We start from the raw sequence: 20,627 nt of genomic DNA on the forward strand, positions 1-20,627 counted from the left end.
ATGTCTCATTCCTCTCCTGATGAATTCAACAGAGGTTTGTCCAACACATTTCAAATTTCCCGCTTTCGCAGGGCTTGTGCGCCTCTTGCCTGAAACAGCGCCAGCGGGAGTTCTGTTTTTTTGGGGGGCTTCCTTTTCCTCACGCACGTGCCAGCATTGTACTGCCACTTTTTTTCGCTTACTATTATAAAAACCAACCCGACGAGCATTCCTAACTAAAGGAACGTGGGTGCTGCCGGTAAATCACGTGTATTTTGCCTCGAATGCGCCACCAGTTTTCCTTGCGCTGAAGAACGGGGAGATGTAGTACAAGCGCCAGCGGTTCACGAATTTCAAATGCTTATGAATATATAAACCACCTGGCTTACGAAGCCTCGGGATAACACCGCGACGACGGAACGCCGTGTGGCTCTACTTGGGTCCAGCGAGCGAGCTACGACGACAAAGTGAGCCCCTAAAGTTCTCTGCTCTTAAAACGCCACCCCAAATCCACAAAGCCCAAATCCAAATCCACGCACCTTGGGGCTCTTGGTCGGTGTGGCCTCTGCCGACGCCTTGCCCTTGGCTGCGGCCGCCTCCTCCTGCAGGATGGTCTCCTCCAGCTGCTGCTCCATGGCCATCTGCTCGGTGAGCTCCGAGAGCCGCTTTTGCTGCTCCCGCTGGATGCGCGAGCTCCGACGGCGACCCTGGGCGTCCTCGTCGGCCGCCACGCCCTCCTCCACGACACCCAGGAGGCACACCGCGGCCGCCCCCAGCTCTCCGACGAGCCCGCGACCCAGGCCCCTGCCAGCGCCTCGACCCCTGCCCCGACTCCCCCGTGGCCTTCCCCTGCCCCGAACGACAGGGGCGGGCGGCAGGTCGCTGTCCGCGGGCGGTCCCACTGTGTTGTTGCAGCCGCCCGCGTCTCCCGCGCCTTCACAGGGTTTCTTGGGCGAGGGCTCGGCGCCGCCTCCCTGGTTGCGCCGCTTCACGTGGCTCCAGCGTCCCCGTCCGCGACCCCTGCCCCGGCCACGACCCCTTCCGCGACCTCTCGTGCCACTTGGCCTCGGCCCTTCCGAAGCGTCGCCTGGCGCAGGCTTCGAAGCAAGCTCGGAAGTTTCCTCTTCCCCGCCTCCACCTTTCTCGGAGTCGCCGGGTGCTTCACTGTCGTTCACGACGACCGCTGGTGTGGGACAGGATGTCCCTTCTTCGACGCCCTTGTCTGCACCTGCTTCGACTTTGTCCGGTTGAGCACTGGGAACCGCTTCTTCGGTGACCTTTGCCGCTTCTTTTGCTGCTCTGCTTTCTCCCCGAAGCCTCTTGCGCGCTCTGGGCCCGAGGTCGGCTTTCAGTTCTTTCAACTCAGCACCGGGCTGTCCATCAAGCTCGCGCTGCACTTCCTCAGCTGCGCTAGCAGCCATTTTGGCGTCAGCACCTCGGCGACGCTTGACTCTGCCTTGAGTTTTGAGAGTGCTCTCGGCTTCTAACATAGTCCCCAAGTCCGATCCTTTTTCTTTGTTGCTTGACGCCACTGTGTTGCCATCCTTCTCGACGACGCCCTCAAGTCTGCTCTGAAGGATGGAAGGAATTGGTGATTCGCTTTCACTCGCTTCTGCACCAGTGGTGAGTGCGGTGGTCGGCTTGCCGTCACCTGCAGACTTTACTCCAGCAGGTGCTTCAAGCACATCAGCCTTTGCGGCATCGCCGACCGGTGAGGCCAGGTTGTCACCATCTGGTTTGAGAACTGCCTCTTCTCCATCCTGCGAGCAGTCAACGCTTCCTCTGGTTCTTCTTTGTTTTCTGCTTTCCCGAAGCTTGCTATACAGTGCTGAACGAGACTTGCCCCTGGCCCTCTTGCCTAACCCCGGGGCCAATTTTTCTTCAGACTTGTCACCCGATTTCTCTTCGGACTGCAATCCGCTATCGTCATCCGGCTGAGGCTTTGCTTCCTCAGCTGCTTCTGGGGGAGACACAGAAGATGCGCCTTCTGTTGCAACCCCGCCAACTCTGGGACATTCGTCAGCTGCTTGTGGCTGGCCTGAAACACCTTTGCTAGAGGCACTGCTGCTGAGTGCATCCTCTGCGCGCTTCCCACTTTTGGATAGATTCGTGGAAAGCGATTTACTCGATTCACTATTGACCTCTTCAACTTTGCTCTCTTCAGGGGCGTCACTAGCTCCAGCACTCTTCACTTTGCTTGTGTCAGTCGGACCTGCTTGGCTGGCATCTTGTTGTTCCTTATCTCTTACACTGGGCGGACTGGACTTGGAAGTGACGCATGGTCCAACACTCGGGGTGTCGTCTTTTGCAGCGCCTGCAACCTCTTCTTGCCCCTTGTCTTCCTTGGTGGACGGCGAGACGATGGCCTCCCCAGACTCTGCAGATTTTTCGTCGGTACTTTTCTCGATGCAGTCGTGCTTTGAACTTTTAGACGTCTTGCCAGCGTCTTTGAGCTTCAATTTTGTGGCTTTTGGCGTACCTTCAGGGTGCCGACTGTCGCTCCCACTTTTCGGCTGGTCACTGGGCGGTAACTCGTTCAGGACGTCTTTGTTCTTCGCATCTGCGGATTTTTCAAACCTTGCATCCTCTGTGACTGCTTCCGTTCTCTTTTTACAGGTGTCACTGCAATCTGGACCACTTGTCTCCACTACCTGCAGCTTGTCTGCAGAGGTGTCATCCCGTTTACACTCTGTACTAGAAGTTTTCGATTCTAACCTTTCTGATGCCAGTGTTGGCGTTTGGTCGATACTCTCCCCCTTTTCAGATGATGAAGAGCACTTGCTAGAAGAAGAAGCAGTAGAATGACTCTCCGAAGACTTGCTAGTTTCTTTATCAAGATTGTCCCCTGACTCAGTCCTCACTGGGGTTTTTTCTGCTGCCACGGAATCCTTCAAACTTTCCGATTTGCTCTTCGTCGGACTGTCTTCTGTTACCACTGGATCCCCTGGAATTTGTGATTTACTCTTCACTAACTCTGGTTCTGTTACTGTAGAGTCCTTTTGACTTTCATCGGATGAGTGTGGCTTCTTCTCAATAATGGGTTTTTTCAATGATGCTTCTGGGTCCTTATGGACTTCTGAACTGATTTGGGGGGATTTTTCTGCTTTTGACAGTTCTCTATTTGACGAAGCTTTCTTTTCTGCTTCTTCTCTTTTCTGGGTCTTCTCAGGGGTTGTGACAATTTTAGCTTCAGTGTTTTTCGCGGACGCGCCTTTCTCGTTTGTGGCCCCACTAGCACCTTTTGCGTTATCAACATCTCTCTTTTTAGGTTCTCTAATTCTTTCGCTGGTTAGCTGCTCTTTAGACAGCTGCTTCGAAATACTGGCACTTTCTTTTTCGTCGACAACAGTTCCTGCCTGATCGCTCGCAGCTACTGCCGAAACCTCAGAAGCCCTTTTACGCTCGGTAACAGGCGCTTTTTCCGTTGTTTCAGGAATCTCTTTTGTGTCGGTAACTTCCCTTGTACTGGGTGGCTTGTCAACGCTGCCTTTCGAGCTTGGGGGTTCGACATGCTTCAGACTCTCCGACTGCGACAGACGTTCCCTGACAAGTTGTTCAGGCTTTCCTTCGGTTGGCTTTGCATCGGCGACCACTTCCTTCGCTACACCACCTTGTTTGTCTTCAACCTTCGTTGTCTCGACAGGCGCACACTTGCTCGCAGACAACGAAGTTGCATCGCCACAAACACTTGCGGTCGAACCACGACCACCTGTCCTCAAAACACTAAGATCAGACGGCACAGATGACACCGCACTGTCGGCACACGTGGCGGAACTCGAACCGCTCGACGAGTCCACTGCGCGCGTTGGCACTTTCGCTTCTCCGGTGGCATGAATAACAGATGCCGCAGAGACGGCAGCATGTGAAACAGCCTCAACAGGGTCACCAGCAGGCAAAGGGGTGTCGTGAGAGGTGTGAACGGCGGTTGAAGTTCTGCGGGATGCCTTCGCTGTCGAAGAGTCCTGAGAGGGTAACTTGTTCTTGGCCGGCGACTCGCTGTTGGCCGAAGAGGCGGCCGGAGTACTCGGCACGTCGCCTGGATGTGCCTCTGGAGGGGCCCGGGTGAGATCCAACGCTAGCGACTGTTCCGCGACACGGTCGTCCTGCCGGCCGCTCATTGTCGTGGAGGTCACCGTAGGCGGAGAGGCGCCCTCGTGAGCGTGTGGAATACTTCCCGGCGACTCGGGCCGACCGTTTTCTTCGGACACCCGCACCTCGTCGGGCTTCTCTCCCGTTCGTAAATCTTCCGCACCAACATCGACGAGCCGTCTCACCTCTGCCATTTGCTGCTGGGCGTCCGTCGCGGACGCTGACGGAGCGGGCTCGCCCGCGGGCGGCGCGCTCTCCTGTTCGCGGTGTGCGGCGACAGAGAGGTCGCACGGAAGGCTCTCGTGCAACGCCACTCCGTTCCCGTTTGCGCTTCCGAAACCGTGTGTTGCGGCCGGCTTGTCCGGGAAGGGTGGCACGCACCTGTTCGCCGTCGCGTGAGCGTGGTTCTGCACAGCTGACGGCTGGGCGGGCGTCTTAGACTCGCCGTCGTCGGCCGCCGCCCGTGTGCACAAATCCTCGGCGTTGCTCTGCACCGGCTTTTCGGCTTCCCCGCTCTTGGGGGACACAGCACGCTTCTTCGATTCCTGGTGACTGTCCGGAGCGCAATCAGTCGCTGCTTCACGATCGTCTTCATTTCTCTTGGCATCGTTTTGCCGAGGCTCGTTCCGGGACACGGATGGTGCCTTCTCACTCAATTTGGCCGCACCTTCCGATGCGACGGCAATGTCTTCCAGGGGTTCTTTTTTGATGACGACAACGGGTAGGGGAAGAGCGTTCTCCTTGGTTCCCGAGGCTGACAAGGTGATGGACAGCGTCTCTTCGTGGTGGGGTTCCTCTTTCTTCACAGAAGGGGGCTGGCCCGTGTCTGTTACTGCCGGCTTTTCGTCGTCCGCCAGCGCAGGACCCGGCTTTTCTGCACGTGAAAGAGTGAAAGAACAGTGGTAGACTCGCAGACCAAACTGTACAGGTGACGTCAAAGGCAAGGGGAGTGCAGGAGGGTAGAGACATGCTGCAATATGGGATCCCCCACTCACTTCTGCTTTTTTTTTTGCGCAAGCAATTTTTCAAATGAACACGGCTTCCGCGAAAAACACACAGCAGCAGCCAAGCATCCACATGAAATATTATTTCTCATCAAGCAACCACCCCAAGGCCGCATTCACTTTCTACAGACGCTCACCACTGGAGCAGGTAAAGGCATCGCGCCTTTTTGAGCTCATCACAGTTCAGCTCACCAAATCCAGAAAACAGCCAAGTTCTCTTGGTACACCTAGCTGCAAATAAACTATTCTCCTAGCATAAATCTGCATTGCAAAGCGCAACCGCGCAAACAGAGGCCGAATTCACATTTGAAGGAGTTATTCTGCCCCACATTTGGAAAAATAAATTTCATACTGAACGACCACAAATGCGGTTTTAATTTTGCAATAAATATTGTTTTTTTAAAAAAAGCTTCTCCTCTATCCTCTAAGCAGCGCACCGCAATGACCGCTGGAGACTTAACCCTTTCGCTGTCACTGACGTACTGGTATCTTTCCGCATTTCCCCTCCGCAGTCTCACTGACGTACCAATACGTTCTCCATTGTGCGTTCAAAAATTCGCGACATAGCACATAGCCTGGACTGTTCGCACCATCTGTTCAATCTTTCTAGTAGCTCGTATCTTCACTCGCTAGCTCTCTGCAAAGGTATATTGGGGAGTATGGAGCAACCGCCCCCACCCTTCGTTGCAGGGCGCTTGGTTGCTCCGTGCGCAGTACTGTGGGGATGAGTGACCATGCGGCACGCGTGCAATTACAAGAGCAAGGGTTGTTGTGCCATCCGCAACGGGTTTCTAGGTATTTTTTTTATTCTGTTCCCGCGTCTTCTACGGCACACCAGGTTAGCTCAGTGTGCCGTTGCCTCTCCAATAGACTGGAACACGACTCTGTCGCAGCTTTTGCTGGCTCATTTCTGTCCATTGTAACGGGCTGCTGAAAGTGATCCCTCCGTGCGGGCAGTTACTTTCGGATGGCTGACCGCGCGGGGCCTTCGACTGCGGACAGGAGCGATGGTTCTTTGATTCCGATCACAATACGAGCTGATCCCTGATTCGCATTCTGAGAGTTTCTCATCCGAGGAAGGTGTGCGAGTTCCACATCGTCAGATTCTGATGTTGAAACGGGGCGGTCGTCGTCCCCCCGGAAGCGTGCACGGCAAACTGAAAACGTCTGGAAGAAAGGCGATTTCTCACCCACGCTCTTTCCTTCCGATGCGTTACGTTCCGGACGCTATCATAGTCAAATAAATCGCAATGTTCCTCCCCTCATACTTCGGAAACCAAGCTGACACTGGGGGTGCGTCACGGCCTGAAACACCCGACAGTGAATGGGTTAAAATAAAATGGCATCTACTGGTACCACTATCGCTTTATATGCAGCTAAATGCATATAAAAAAAATGCTGTTAGTTACTTCTTTTTCCTAGATAACGTTGACTAAACATATCGCCAAGATTTACGAAACACGAGACAAAACAACAATCACGCAGTCTTGTTTTTTGGTGGTTGCTTTGATCTGCAGCTGCCTATTTCTTTTTCACTAAAGGCATGAAACCTCTCTGATATGTTCCCGGTAACTGCTCCGAGAGGTCTCACAAAACAGGCAGGCACGTTTCAAGATTGTACACAGGGAACCAACCCTTCTATCGCGATTTGCACAGAAGATTGATTTTGCCCAATTACGCAACTGTTTTACAATAACAGAGCGCCAAGGTCATTTTTTTTGCGGTCATCACTGCATGCTCATGCTGCGTCGTTCAACCAGCTTACTGTACTAAGCATGCCCATAATTGTTCTCTTACACTTGTTCAGTACGCAGGTTCAACACATTGTTGCCCAGACTCTTTCCTTCGAGTTTTGACAAATTGGATTCAAACAAGAATTGACAATGCAGGCTGGTACAAGACCTAGAGCGGAATTCTCAATTTTGCCCATTTTTTGTCCATTTAGAAGTGTCTATTTCGAGCGAGCCCTGATTGGCTGAAAGCAGACAACTGGATGTGACGCAGCATATCCACTGGTCAGAGGCCTTTTCAAGTGCACCGATGTCACAACTGAAACGGACGTTAAGGGGGTACATTGGTCTTGAGGACCAAAAATTTTCCAAAAAAGTCCATTTTCTGTATTAATTTTTTTTGCAGTCTGCAGGTCCCGAAGAATGTACCTGCAAAATATTATACAGTGGAATCTCAGTGATACGAATTCGGTTGATACGAATTTCGTTGTGATACGAATTTTCAAAATTCCCCGGCCAAAATGCATTGTACGCAATGTAAAAAAAATCGGATGATCCGGTCGCATTTATCACCCGGTGCGGGTGATACGAACACGCGAGCCGCGAGCAGATGACTGCGGCGTGGACGGGAGGCGGGAGTGTTTGTGCGGCCGTGTGGCCTTGGTCGCACGCAGGCACAAAATCATTAAGCGTGAACTGCATGGAGCGTTTTCTGCTCACGAAAACGCGCCGCGCAAGCCACAGGCGCGCTGACGCCACCGCGAATACCACCCGCATGCGGCGCGCGGCGCGGTAAGCCGCGGCAACATGGCGGCGTCAACGGCCGCGAAGTAGGGCGGGTGGCTCGACCCAGGGCCGTACCCAGAATTTTTTTTCGGGGGGGTTATGAATTTTGGGAAGGGGGTAGTTTTGCTGAAAGCAACAGTAAGTATTGTTTACGCGCTGCCTGGAAAAGATTTCGGGAGGGGTTTGAACCCCCAAACCCCCCCTCTGGGTACGGCCCTGGCTCGACCGACCGCTTCTGACCGCTCTTTAAAGAACAAAAGAAGTTGCTTATGAAGTAAGGGAGCTGATGAGTCCGAAAACGACACTGTAAAGCATCGTCCGCGCGGCTAGGGAAAGCGCCTATCAAATATCCGCCACCGTGGTAAGCCTAAACATCTCCGGCGGAGCCAGCGGGCTGTCCGGAGCGCTTTCAAACTGCCGCCATGAAGAGCGTGCCTCCCCGTTGGCGCAAGTCGGCAGGCTCCTCCCACTGCCGCACGCGTCGCGCGTCATTTTACGAGCGAGGTAAAATCTGACGTGGGGGCGAAATCGTCGACGCGGGCGTCAAAAGAACGCGCGCGCAAACGCCGACGCGCCCGAATGGCATGCGGTTCAGGCTTGAGTTCGTGTGCGCGCGTCGCGTCGGCGATGAGCGCGCGTCTTTTGACGCCCGCGCTGACGATTCAGCCCGGCACCCAGGCGCCAGCCTCTGCCTCGGTTACCGCTAACTGCATTGGGAGGAGCCTCACGACTTGCGCCAATAGGGAGACGCGCGCCTCATTGTGATTGCGGCAATTTCGGAGCGCCAGCAGCAGCTGGCTGGGCCACCTCCGCGGTGGATATTTGGCGTAGATGACATTTTATAGTGCTTCTCCCATACTGTCAGCTCCTTTCCCGCATGAGCAATTTAATTTACATTGAGCTCCGTTTTAACAAAAGGTTAGAAGCGGTTGCTGAAGCTACCTGCACCTCTTCGCGGCAATAGCCGACGCCATATTGCCGCCGCCTGTCGCATGCGCAGCACATTTCCATTTTTTCTCGTTTTCTGATGATACGAATTTTCGGGTGATACGAATATTTTTGGCGCCCCTTGAGATTCGTATGACCGAGATTCCACTGTAGCTGTAACATAAGTATTTACAAAGCTGTCACCCTTTGAAGTTGCCTAAATGACCATTTTCACATATGCTTCCAAACTTTGTGCCTTGTTTTCTCAGGACCAACTTTTTTCCCCTGGGGTCAACTGTCGGGTACAATATCTTGGGATGTACTGGTTGGATTTGTATCATTTTTGCTGCATCCGAAAGCTTATGGACTGAATAGTGCAATAAAAATCACAGAAATGTAGAGCATCTTTTTTCTAGCACAATTTTTTGTGCTGTTCGCTTCACGAAAACTTCAGAAATTGATGACCTGACATTTAACAAGTTTACAGCAATAGCAGAAATAAAGCTAAAATTACTGCAGTGGTATAGTTGCACTGCCTGGTACTTCTAGAGCCCAAAGAGATAAGAAGTATTTGAGTGACTCATAGGTAGATAATGAAGAAATTGCCTGAAACGTAATTGCATAACATGTTGCTCAACTTTGAACTTACACCACATAGAAGAAAACTGACCGCATATTTGTGCTCAGGGTGCTAAAATACATTCACTGTGTAAATCTCAGGCACATACGTTAAAAAATAACAAGAATGTCCTCAAGACCAGTGTCCCCCCTTAAAGGGGTCCTGAAATACCTTCCGCCGATGCATGGATGTACATGTAACCAAATAAAGCAATGTATTAGCAATCTCCTCCCGCAAGAATTTCGTTAAAGCGATGAGTATTAGCTGAGAAATCGTAAATCAAAAACCGTGCATTATCTTCGCTCCGCGTTTCCTCCTCCTTTCGACTTACTCTCCGCTGTTGACGGCGCGCGAGCCTTGCCTCCCATGATGCTGCGCTCATCCGCGGTGACGTACTTCCGCTATTGCGCTGCTCAGACTGTCGTCTGCTACGGGCGAACTTTGTTGACCCCATGAATCCCGCACTCCGCTCAAGGCTGGAAAACCGAACGAAAAATCAGGCCGCATGTATGCGGCGGCCTGGCCTTGCCCTTTCGCGGTGTACGTTGCTGGCGGCACATGACTTTTTATCAGTGGCGAACTCGCAGCCGCACGGGGAGGATCGCGCACTCGTTCCCTTGATGCACCGCGCACTGTTTATCCAAAAAGCGCCGTATCAGATGTGGCCCTGCTGGTGCCGGGTCTTATTTTGCGGCGGTGGTAATTCCTGCCGGCGGCATGTGAAAAAGTCATTTAAACCGATACAGAACCCGTGCACAAAACGCTTCAATCCTGTGACCAGTTCAGCTTGGGGCGACGCATGGTGGAGAGCGGCAACGTTGGCAAAAGATGCTGCGCCGTGGCTCTTAGCTTTCCAGCGCTGGAGCGAGCGCCATTTCTTTGACAATTTCAAACATCGGTTGCCTTGGCAACAAGGCACAAACCGCTCCAGAAGTCAGTTACGGTTGCGTGATCCCGGTTCAGCTTGGGGCCCCACTTCGCGACATGTGGGCACTGAAGGCGCACTACTCACTCCCATTGGGAAGTGCGAGATGCGTTTGGCATTACAGGAGGCGATGGTATGTGTTGTGGACGCCTTTGTTTTGCGATGAAATGCGACGTTGTGCTTCTGCGGGTGGATAGTGCTTCCCATGGTCTGGATTATCTTTCTCGAGCGACGTACGACTCAACCTCGCGTGGGGTATGTGTAGTGTGCGTGGCTAAAAGCCATCGGCTTGTGCGCCAGAGTTAAGTGACTTGCTGTTCGTCCCCGCAAACCGCGCGCGAGGTGAGTACCGAATTTACGACGGGCAGGAGGCAACCCATCTTCTGTCAATCGCGGTTCAGACTTGCAACGCATGTTGTGACGTTGTGTTCGTTAGAAACGCATCTCTGGATTGTTTTGAAGTTGAATAAAATGTATGCGTCAAACCCGCGCATTCGGCTCAGGGCGTTCTCTGCGATTGCACGAAAGAAGTGCCACGGGGCTTCAACGCTTTCTTTATGGAACGTACTCAGGTAACAGAATATCCATGTCGTGCTATGGCCGTGTTGCATTCAATACAAACGGTTAAGCGTTTGTTTTACACTTGTTTCGTTTGTCGTAAAATGCCCAAGCACTCCGGCACTTCGCTGGCAGATCAGCCGGAGAGCCGACGCTGAGCAGACGACTCATCTCTTTGCCGGAAGTACGTGAAAAAGCCGCCCAATAGCAGGATGTCTAGCTCATGACGAACATCTGGGAATCGATGATGTAGACATGTGAAGATGGCGGCGTCCAAAAACACGAAGGGACCGGTGAGAAAAAAAACGACAAACTTTGCAACAAAAGTGTGAGCTTTCCGCTGCGCTTAAAAGAGTAATACTTGGCACAGATGACGTTGACGACCCAATCCAACGGTTGCGCTAGTTCATTTAGTGTGCTCAAAATGCCTTTCAGGGCCCCTTTAAGTGGACACCTTCGAAACGGACACAACTTATAATTCCACCCCGGATCTCCACTTGTAAGGGTAGGGGTGGCTGCTGTGCTCTTAATGCAGGTTTCCCCAGGTTTCCCATCAGTTTCCCCTACTGCCCTCCCCCCTTCTTTCAAGACAACACCCTCACCCTCAGAGGCGGCCTTGACGTCTGACTCGGTGAGGTTGCTCTCGCCGGTTTCGCTGTCCAAGGAGGAGCTCTCTTCCTTCTTGAGCACCGAACAGCTCCCCTCCAGGTCGGCTATCAGCTGCGCCAGCTCCTCACGTGACCTGCACACACGCCAGTCACCGTCGAGTCACGCAACTCACCATGCCGCAAGACGACCCCGGCCACAACAAGCTGAGCAGTTTAAGCGTGTCTCACCCTGGCCTTTGTGGAAAAACCTGAAGAGCATCCGCTCACCGCTGATGCGCGGGGAGGCAGATAATAGTTACAAATGAGCTCCCCTTCCCCCTATTTTCCTCTCTCCAAAAAAGATAACAGTTTCACAAGACAACACTGAAAGGAAAAAAAATAAATAAATAAACAGTGTATATCAGCTAAGGTTTGCAGCCAGCATTTACATGTACAGCGTGCAAACAATTATGTGATGCCGAACGCAACTACCTTTTTCTGAAAAGAACACCATAAACCCAGGTTTCGTCATAATGCTGGCACCATTTTCCCATGCTCAATTTGCATCCTTAAAGCCATCTCTAAGATGGGACAGGTAGTACACAGTGTACAAATGGTACACAGTAAAACCTCGTTACAAGAGACACTGTTACAAGAAACACTTGGTTATGAGAGACATTTCAACGAAAACTGTTCGGTTGGTTTTCCTATGTTCGCCATGTTGGCAACATTGCATACAAGAGTCCATGGTTGCAAGAGATATGTTTCTTCCCAGGTCCCTTAATTAAGTGTCTCTATAACAAGGTTTTACTGTAATGTGTACGAACAGTAAAGTATATGCTTGAATTAAATTCAAATGCAATAGTGCTAAAAGTGGCGAAAAATGTCAATACCGAATAAAGTGCAAACAGGCACATACTTCTTGCATTCAGAATTTGATCTCGCTACTCATGCGGCAGATGCGCAAGTCAAATCCTTTTGATGAAAAATGCACTGACCTCATTCTTTTATGAAAAGGTGTTTTTCATGACACCGACCCATCAGGAGACAAGTGCAAATGACCAACCACTCATCAAAAGGAGAGTGCAACTGGCTGACCACCCACCCACCGCAAGGCGAGTTACAGCCGGCCACCCACCCAACCCAAACCCAGCGGGAGACAAGTGCAAATGACCGACCACCCGCCGAAAAGCGAGTGCAACCGGCTGACCACCCACCCACTGAAAGACAAGTGCACCCGACCGACCACCCAACCCAAACCCATCGAGAGACAAGTGCAAATGACCGACCACCCGCCGAAAAGCGAGTGCAACCAGCCAACCACCCACCCACCCACTGAAAGACAAGTGCACCCGACCGACCACCCAACCCAAACCCACCGAGAGACAAGTGCAAATGACCGACCACCCGCCGAAAAGCGAGTGCAACCAGCCAACCACCCACCCACCCACTGAAAGACAAGTGCACCCGACCGACCACCCAACCCAAACCCACCGAGAGACAAGTGCAAATGACCGACCACCCACTGAAAGGCAAGTGCAACCAGCCCAACAACCAACCCACCCACTGAAAGGCGAGTGCAACCAACCAACCACCCAACCCAAACCCACCGAGACAAGTGCAACCGAAAGGCGAGTGCAACCGCAAGACGATTGCAACCGGCCTCGACCGGCCTCGATCGACACTCGACACTCAACCGGCACTCGACCGAAAGGCGAGTGCGACCGGCTGACCACCCACCCACCACGAGACAAGTACGGCCGACCACCCACCCACTGGAAGACGAGTGCAACCAACTGACCACCCCACCCAGCCAAACCCACCGGGAGACGAGCGCCCAGGAGCCCTCGTCGTCCGGGTGCTCGCGGTACAGGCGCAGGTTGAGCTGGGCGTCCCTGTGCAGCCAGTACAGGTGTCCCCGCACGTCCCTGCCCAGGGGCTGCAGCCGCAGGGCCTCCGCCTCGCGCCGGTTCAGCTCCGCCTTGAACTTGCCGTTGGCGTCGAACTGCACCTCCATCAGCCGCTTCAGCACCCCGAGCTTCACCGACAGCTTGGCCTTGCGGTAGCCGAACCGCTCCAGCTCCCAGCCCTCCACGTCTGCCCGGCCCTGGTGGCAGAACTGCAAGTGGGGAAGCAGGGAGAGGGTTTGCGTTCGGCGGTTAGGCCTAACGACCGCACTTCCATGTCCCTACGGGCAGGCTTTGGAAACAAAACAGAAACCCATCTGTTATATGGATGATCAGGCAGTGCCTGTTGATGAGAAATCAAGCATGCGGCTAGCAGTTGACACAAGTGTACATTACAAATTTCTTTGGACGACAAAAGGGGGCATTGGTGTAAACATAAACCTTCGAAGAAATACATTTTGTGAACCTTTCATTAACGTAGGCCACACCAGGCTGCATAGAAACTCTCTTTCAGCCATCCGAGAAATATTTGTTTAAAATCGAAGTAAACAAAGGTCCCTGAAAAAGACACCTGTAAGAAGACAGCCACAATAGAACATCTCCACAGAAAAAGAGTGGATTCGAGTTGCAAAGTGCAATATGCCGCGACATGCACGACCGAGCTGAGCACATTCTAAGCCAAAGTAGCTGGAATGGTGCGATGTACCGTATTTAAATACTCGCGTAATGATTGCACTTTTTTTCCAAAAAACTTGATGCAAATTTAGGGGTGCGTTCATTACGCGAGGTAAATTTTCCACGAAAATCTTTTGAGCACAGGAAAGGCTAGCAAATTGCGGGTCAAAATTTTTACGATGACAGGTCTCATGGGGACATAATAAAAATAATAAATAAAAAATATTAAGAACTCCCCACACCACCGCCAGCCGCTTTGCAAAGTGACGCAAAATGCAGTGTTCTCATGAATTACGGAACGTGCCGGAACGAGTTTGCTGCGAGGTGACAACAGGGCGACCAATAAGTGGCTGCCGCTGTCACAGTTCGGGACATCCAAACAGACATGGGGGCCGACGCAGCAAGCTGAGAGCATTTTTTTTCTTTGTCTTGTGAGTACATTATGTCCATATAGTGAGATATATTGAACGCATGCTTGCCGATATCGCTAATATCGGCAAGTCTACGGCAATAACGCATCCATGTTTGCTTTGAAATGGAATGAAACAGAGGTAAGCATGATCATCATATCATCAGCTAGACTTGGCACACATACTGCTGCGGCAAGTTCGGGGTGCGTTCATTGCATGAAAAATCAAAAAAAAAAAAAAAAAAAAAAAAAAAAAAAAAAAACATTTTGACGACAAACTTCAGGGGTGCGATCATTACAAGAGTGCAATCATTATGCGAGTAAATACGGTATTTAAAGTGTAAAACTGGCTGGCTACAGTGTCAGGTACACCAACTAATAACGTCTCTTCCTTAGCTACCACCACAGAAAGCAGCCCACTTTATGGGATTCTGTACGAATCTGTGTCTACAGCAACCATTGCTCACAAAAAAAAAAAAAAAAAGAGAAAGAAAGAAAGACAGAAAGAAAGAAAAAAAAAAGACAAATGGCACATCCCCATCTTCCTCTCTTTATCAAAGTGCAGTTGTAGGTTGAACTTTGAGCCCAGAAATACTTCACTCAGGTGCTAGCTCCAGCTAGCTCCAGCTAGCGTGACAGTTGGTGGGCACTTTCTGTATCTGTGACGACTTAGGCGTGTTAGCTAGGCATACACAGCACTGCACCCAAACAAGGCCACTTACCTTCAGTGAACACGTTCACGCGCTTTGCACGCGCAATGCACTTTTATAGTGAAAGCTACGCGTGCACCAGAACTCCACCAGGGTGCGATTAGCCTCTATCTGCCATTCCCGGGAAACTGCGCCAGAGAGAGTATGGCTCTGCTCTGGATGAAAGGAAGCAGCCAGCCATTGGTGGTTTCGGCTTGCATGTAAGGCAAGAGGAAAAGGCCCCATGTAACCTAATGCCCAACGGGCGAGACAATGAACAGCTCCAGACTGGACCTGTCACCTGAGGATCGCTTAGAGAGGATGAATGGTGGCCTGATCTTGGTTGCTGGCTTCTATGTCGCTTTTAGTTCCCATGCAAGCCTTTGGTACGCAATGCAAGAGAAAAACCGTCGCCGATTGGCAGTATCTTGCTCGCAATTATTCAAAATCATCGCTATGAGTTTCCCTTCCATGGTGCATAATAATCCAAAGGCATGACTTTCACAACCACTTAACTTCCAGTATGCAGCAAACAGTCGCAATCATACCCAGTGACCTGTCTGTATGCAAACCGCTTTTTTATTCAGGCATACAATGCTTGTTCGACAGATTTTTGCCTTTCTCAGCTTCTGTATGCTTGGGTCTTCAGTTCTTTTACACTGGTTCCAAAGCAGCCTGACACACAAAACTCCTGTAATATTACGTCATGGACGCGCAACTTTTGACATGAAAGCCCTTCTGAGGGGGTATGCTTCAGCCCCTATCTGGGGCCAACTCAAAAACAGCTTCCCACCAAAACAGCATTCTGAAACCAATTGTAGAAAGTTTTTTTTTTTTTCCAAAAGAATTTGTGGCCATGTGGGCACAAACACAATTTTTCCATGGAAATGAAAAGCATTGAAGCAACATTTGCACCCTGAGGCACGCCATACTGAAGGGCTCAGCAATGCTCGTGTGCCCACTGACAGTCAGTCCCCAAAAGCTTGGGCTGAGCTCTCATGGACACTGGCAGTAAAACATGAGCTGAATTCTCATTAATTGGTATTAGTAATGATCATTAGCAATAGCACTATGGCGGGGAGCCACAAAGGCATTATATCCTTTCACTCAATTTTAAAGCACTTGAACAAGAAGCAAGAGGCAAATTTAGTCATCAAAACTTGTGGCAAATTAACAACTGTTTGTCCCAGCCATGCCACAGCATAGAAAGAAAGCACTTTGCTTTACTTCGGTGCTGTGCTCCAGGGAGAGTCAAAAATAAACGTGAGACGAGAACAGTGCTTGCTGACACCAGCTTGTCTTATTGCAGTTAATCAGCACTGATTTCTGAAGCTAATTCTGAATCATTTTTATGCCGCTGCGAACTCAAACGTGTGAACAACATCACACAGGAGAAGAATGTCTGTCCAAATGGCCCACACAGCTGTATTTCGGAGCTTTCCTCATCCATTGTAGCTAAAAACTGTGACCTGCACGCCACAAATAAACTTCCGAAGTGCAACACTGCCACAAATTAAGTTTTAGCCCCTGCAATACAAGTGTCCAGCAGCAAAGGCATTGAAAGGTTCACATATTCCAGTAAGAGCTAAGCAATGATGACTGAGGACTGGTTACCGTAGCAGCTAAAGTGCTCTTACAAGACAGCATGCTAAAGAGATGCAATGTCACACTGTTGAGCTCGTACTGACGTAATGAAACGGGAAAGTGATGAGGGAGGTCTTTAATACCTTTATGAGTGCGTTTTCCCATTTCTCCCGAGGCACCCGGCGATTGGCTTTCTTCAGGAGGTGTACATGTAGGTCAATCAGGGTCGGGTCCACTGCAGTCCCATAGCGGAGGGGGAGAATTGAAGTAAGAGGCGAGGTGCAACATAATTATTCTACAACCCACAATGCTCTCTGGCCCCATCTCACTTAAACACAGAGAGATTCATCAGTTAGGGCAACACAACTTGCCGCAGTACCCCTCCTTGCCAGTGCAGGAATAGCTGATACAGCTGATCAGCTGCAAGGCTGGTGCAAGGTAACAATTCATGCTGCTTTAATAGCATGATAACAGAATGCACATGCTCTCAGAAGGGCCCTAAAGGGCAAAAAACAAGTTGGCCGAGAATGAAAGATTAATGAGCGCAGTTTACAATTTTTAGAAGCTTGGCAGTACCAGTGCCTCGATAAACTAGAAAATGACAACGATGCACAAACTTCTCTTATGCAATATTTCCAATGTCACAAATCGTAAAAGTAGTTTAATACAACTCAATTATGAATCTCTATTACTACAAATATGTATTCCAGCATACAAACTTGACGTGCAGATTTTTATATACCGTATTTTCGCACGAATAACCTGCAACGAAAATGCGAAAATTTCAGTGGCAAAGTAGGGGTGCGGATAATATGCGGGGTATTTCCTTTAGTGCAGCTTCATGGAAATGCCCGTTGTGCCGTGAAACTCCTACGCAGTGAAACTGACTAAGCCTTCCACGGCAGCAATTGCTCAAAACGTACAAAGACAAGGAAGAAAAAACAAAGACGAGCGCACTCTAACAACTGAATTTCATTAGTGAATTGTGACTTTCACCTTGCAGTCAATGTATTCCACTTGCTAAATGTACGCTTTTTGTGTCTGCATTATATGTGATGTGTTGCTTGAGCAGTACCTTTGCCTTTCCTGTATGTTTTTTCTTTTCCGGCAAGCTGAACGTGGGGTGCGGATTATATGCAGGGGCTGGTTATACGCGCGAAAACACGGTATATTAATTGTTATTTCTATATTCCCTGCTGGGCTAAGTGGATGGGCTGATTCTGGTTTGAAACAGCAGCAAAGTCTGATGCAAGAAAATCATGGTGAAAATCATCCAGAAACAACTTCCACTCCTAATCACAGACACCTATAGTTATAGATGTTGAGATATACACTTATCGCTTGTGCAATTTGCAGGCGATGACAAAACCTACCGCTAACGAGCATGGTTGTTCATGCCTCTGGTTTCATCTGATTGTGTCCCTCGAATGCTGGCGAGGAGTTATTAACACACCGACAGCACTGGTCTTAGTACATCACCAATGACATCACTGGTGACGTTACATAGGGTAAAATTTGAAAGCTGGTCTACACTAACAATCGTTTCTTCGTGAAAAAAAAATGTCTCTTGGAGGCTGGAATCAAGTTTAATGGGTGATGCAATGCGACTTGCCAAATGAAACAATGGTTTACGCCGTCTTTATGGTCCCTTTAAAGTCTTCAACCAAATTTGGCAGGTTTGCCACTCCGCCGTGGAAATTTATTGACTGAAACTAAGTTCTACGTTGCCTTCATGGTTCTTCAAAGAATGTAGTTTTTTATGCAGCGCAGCTATAGAAATAGCGCACAAAGGCATAAAAGCAGAATATGAAACTGCTTTTATGTCTCCACTTAACAAATGCAAAGTCTAACATCCATTCCTAAAAACCCATTACTGAAAGTAAAAATTCGTTTGACTCAGTGTAATATATCGAAAGTGTGGTTTTCGCCTCAACTCTGGAATAAGAACCTGCGGCCATTACACAATTCTACGCAAGAATATTGCGTTAAGTCATGAAAAGAAAGAAGGGAAACAAAAGAGGGAAGTAGAAAGTGTATTCACAGAACAAATGGCAAGAAAGCTGTAAAAACATCCAATTTGCCAGCTAGAGTAGAAACTCGCTGCACAGAATGTAGGAAGCTTTGAAAGCACCAATTCTGAGCTTAATGAGAATCACAAGCCAACATCTGGCTTTGTGAGTTCTTTTTGAAAAAGCAGTTGTGGTAAAGAATTCTACTGCGCATCTTCGCGCTCTTTTCAGCCATGCATCTCATTTTGGCACTATCCTTGGGGCAACTTTTACGACTGCAGCTAGAATGAGCCGCTGGCTTGATGTCACAACTTGTGATGTCTCGAAATGAAAGCAAAATAACTGGATGAAATCATTCCTATAACTAGGTAATTGGGCACTAAATTAAAAGGAAAAATGGTTGAATGCCCAATTCCAGAGCAAATGCTTTTGGTTTTGTGCCCATATCATGACTCATTTTTTTCGCTTTATATCTTGGGTTGTATCTTGTACATACTGGAACACAAATACTGCCAAGCTCACCTAGAACAGCTTTTCCATCATGAAACAGGGGGGGGGGGGGGGGGGCACAATGTATTTAGGAAATAGAAAAACGCTTAATACGAAACTTGATTACAATGGGAATGGCTTTAGCTTGTTACAAAAAGAATTACTATAGTCAAATACAAGTAAAGAATATTGCTGCCATTGTGTCTTGAGAGTTTTCTGAGAATTCATGTAATTTCAGATACCTACAACCTCGAATAAAAGATTTCTATATTGTAACACGCACTCAGCACCCAAGATGGTTACAAATTGACTTTAATGCGTGAACGTGAAAACGATTTTTATATCAGCGGAAGCACCATACACTGTTGCACTCTTGACATTTCTTGCTTGGTGTCTGCAGCCCATCAACTTCACAATGACAGCACTCTCGCTAGCCGATTTTTCAAGGAAGTTGGCAAATGACGGCACAACGTGCAGTCGGGGCACCAAACCACGCAATTTTTGTGCTCTCAGTAGGATCTTTGGGATCAGAAGTTGTACAAAAAAGAAATACTGCAGATCGTCTGCTACGGTTTTCGTAGCGGGCGCATGAAAGAAAAAAAGGTAAGTCGACAATGCCACGGATAAAAATGAAACTTCAACGACACAAAAACTTTCTGATAAAAAAAAAATACATGTCTTTTCTCTGCGCATTCTTACGCAACAATCAATCAAATCGGGCCCGGCCGCCACATGCGTGCAACATCTTCGGCCCGCAAACTGCATTTTTAGTTGTTGGCGCCATCGGGAAACTATTTTTCCTCCGTCTGCGAGAAGTGCACAGCTTACACAGCGCCGCGAACGGAAAAAAAGAAAGAAAAAAAAGACCAGGAAATCGCAAGGCAAACACGAAATGCAAAGCATCGACGGACGCCGCCGCCACATGGAGAAGGCGCGGCGGCGACTGTGCAGACGACAAAACGCCGTCGCGCGCAGACAGCTCTCCGCACGGCCACTACGGCGCGGGAGAAAACGGAGCTGCCGACATCGTTACAAAATCCACTTCAAGATCACCCAAGTCCGCCGGGCAGCGCGCGATCGCGAGGTTGTTAGAGGCGATCACGTCGCCGAGATAAACTTTACGCACTCCCGAAGCATTTTCGTTCTCTGGCGGGGGCGCCAGTCCAACCCTTGCCAGCGGGAGCAGCTTCCGCTTATTTTTCTGCTCGCCGCCAGCTTCCATGTTCCGGTCAGCGCCGAATAAACGGGCCTCTTTCCAATCGGCTGCCTCAATAGCTCTCGGCACTGACAGCGGCGGCTGAGGCCTCTGCAATTAAGCAAAACAGCACCCTGCTACCAAGAAGGCTGGGGCAACAATCACGCGAAGAGGCCTTTAACAGCGCTGTCAGCGCAGTGCGTGTTGCTGCAGCGCACGGCTATGGACGGCGTTGGTGCTCTTTATCGGCATTATGGCACGCATATCCTCCGCCGCAAACCCGGACAAGTCAGCTAGCGTTGCAAAACACGTTCGCCTTGGCGTGCTGACCACAGTAAAATCGGAGGCGGACAAGGCGGATTTTGCGAGCGGCTGCGAGCGCACAGCAAGCAAGTAGTGCCGCAAACTGAGCGCAATCTCAACGACGGGCAAGCAGCCCCGATCCATGGAGGTCGCTTTCGCGAAT

General features: G+C 50.0%; 1 protein-coding gene across 1 annotated transcript in view; it reads right to left on the reverse strand.

Moving 5' to 3' along the window:
* The window catches only part of LOC144169045 (uncharacterized), a 52,272-nt gene that overhangs the window by 31,251 nt on the left and 394 nt on the right, over positions 1-20,627 (reverse strand). Inside the window, exons 2-5 of the mRNA XM_077698042.1 lie at positions 16,612-16,703; positions 13,028-13,323; positions 11,220-11,359; positions 519-4,942 (exon numbers count right to left, since the gene is read on the reverse strand). Of these exons, the coding sequence (XP_077554168.1) occupies positions 519-4,942; positions 11,220-11,359; positions 13,028-13,323; positions 16,612-16,703 (4,952 nt within the window). The remainder of the gene's footprint in view (positions 1-518; positions 4,943-11,219; positions 11,360-13,027; positions 13,324-16,611; positions 16,704-20,627) is intronic.

Source organism: Haemaphysalis longicornis, unplaced genomic scaffold (genome assembly GCF_048455015.1).
Source record: "Haemaphysalis longicornis isolate Haplotype H1 unplaced genomic scaffold, Haemaphysalis longicornis Haplotype H1 scaffold_2, whole genome shotgun sequence".
Taxonomy (NCBI): Eukaryota; Metazoa; Arthropoda; class Arachnida; order Ixodida; family Ixodidae; genus Haemaphysalis; species Haemaphysalis longicornis.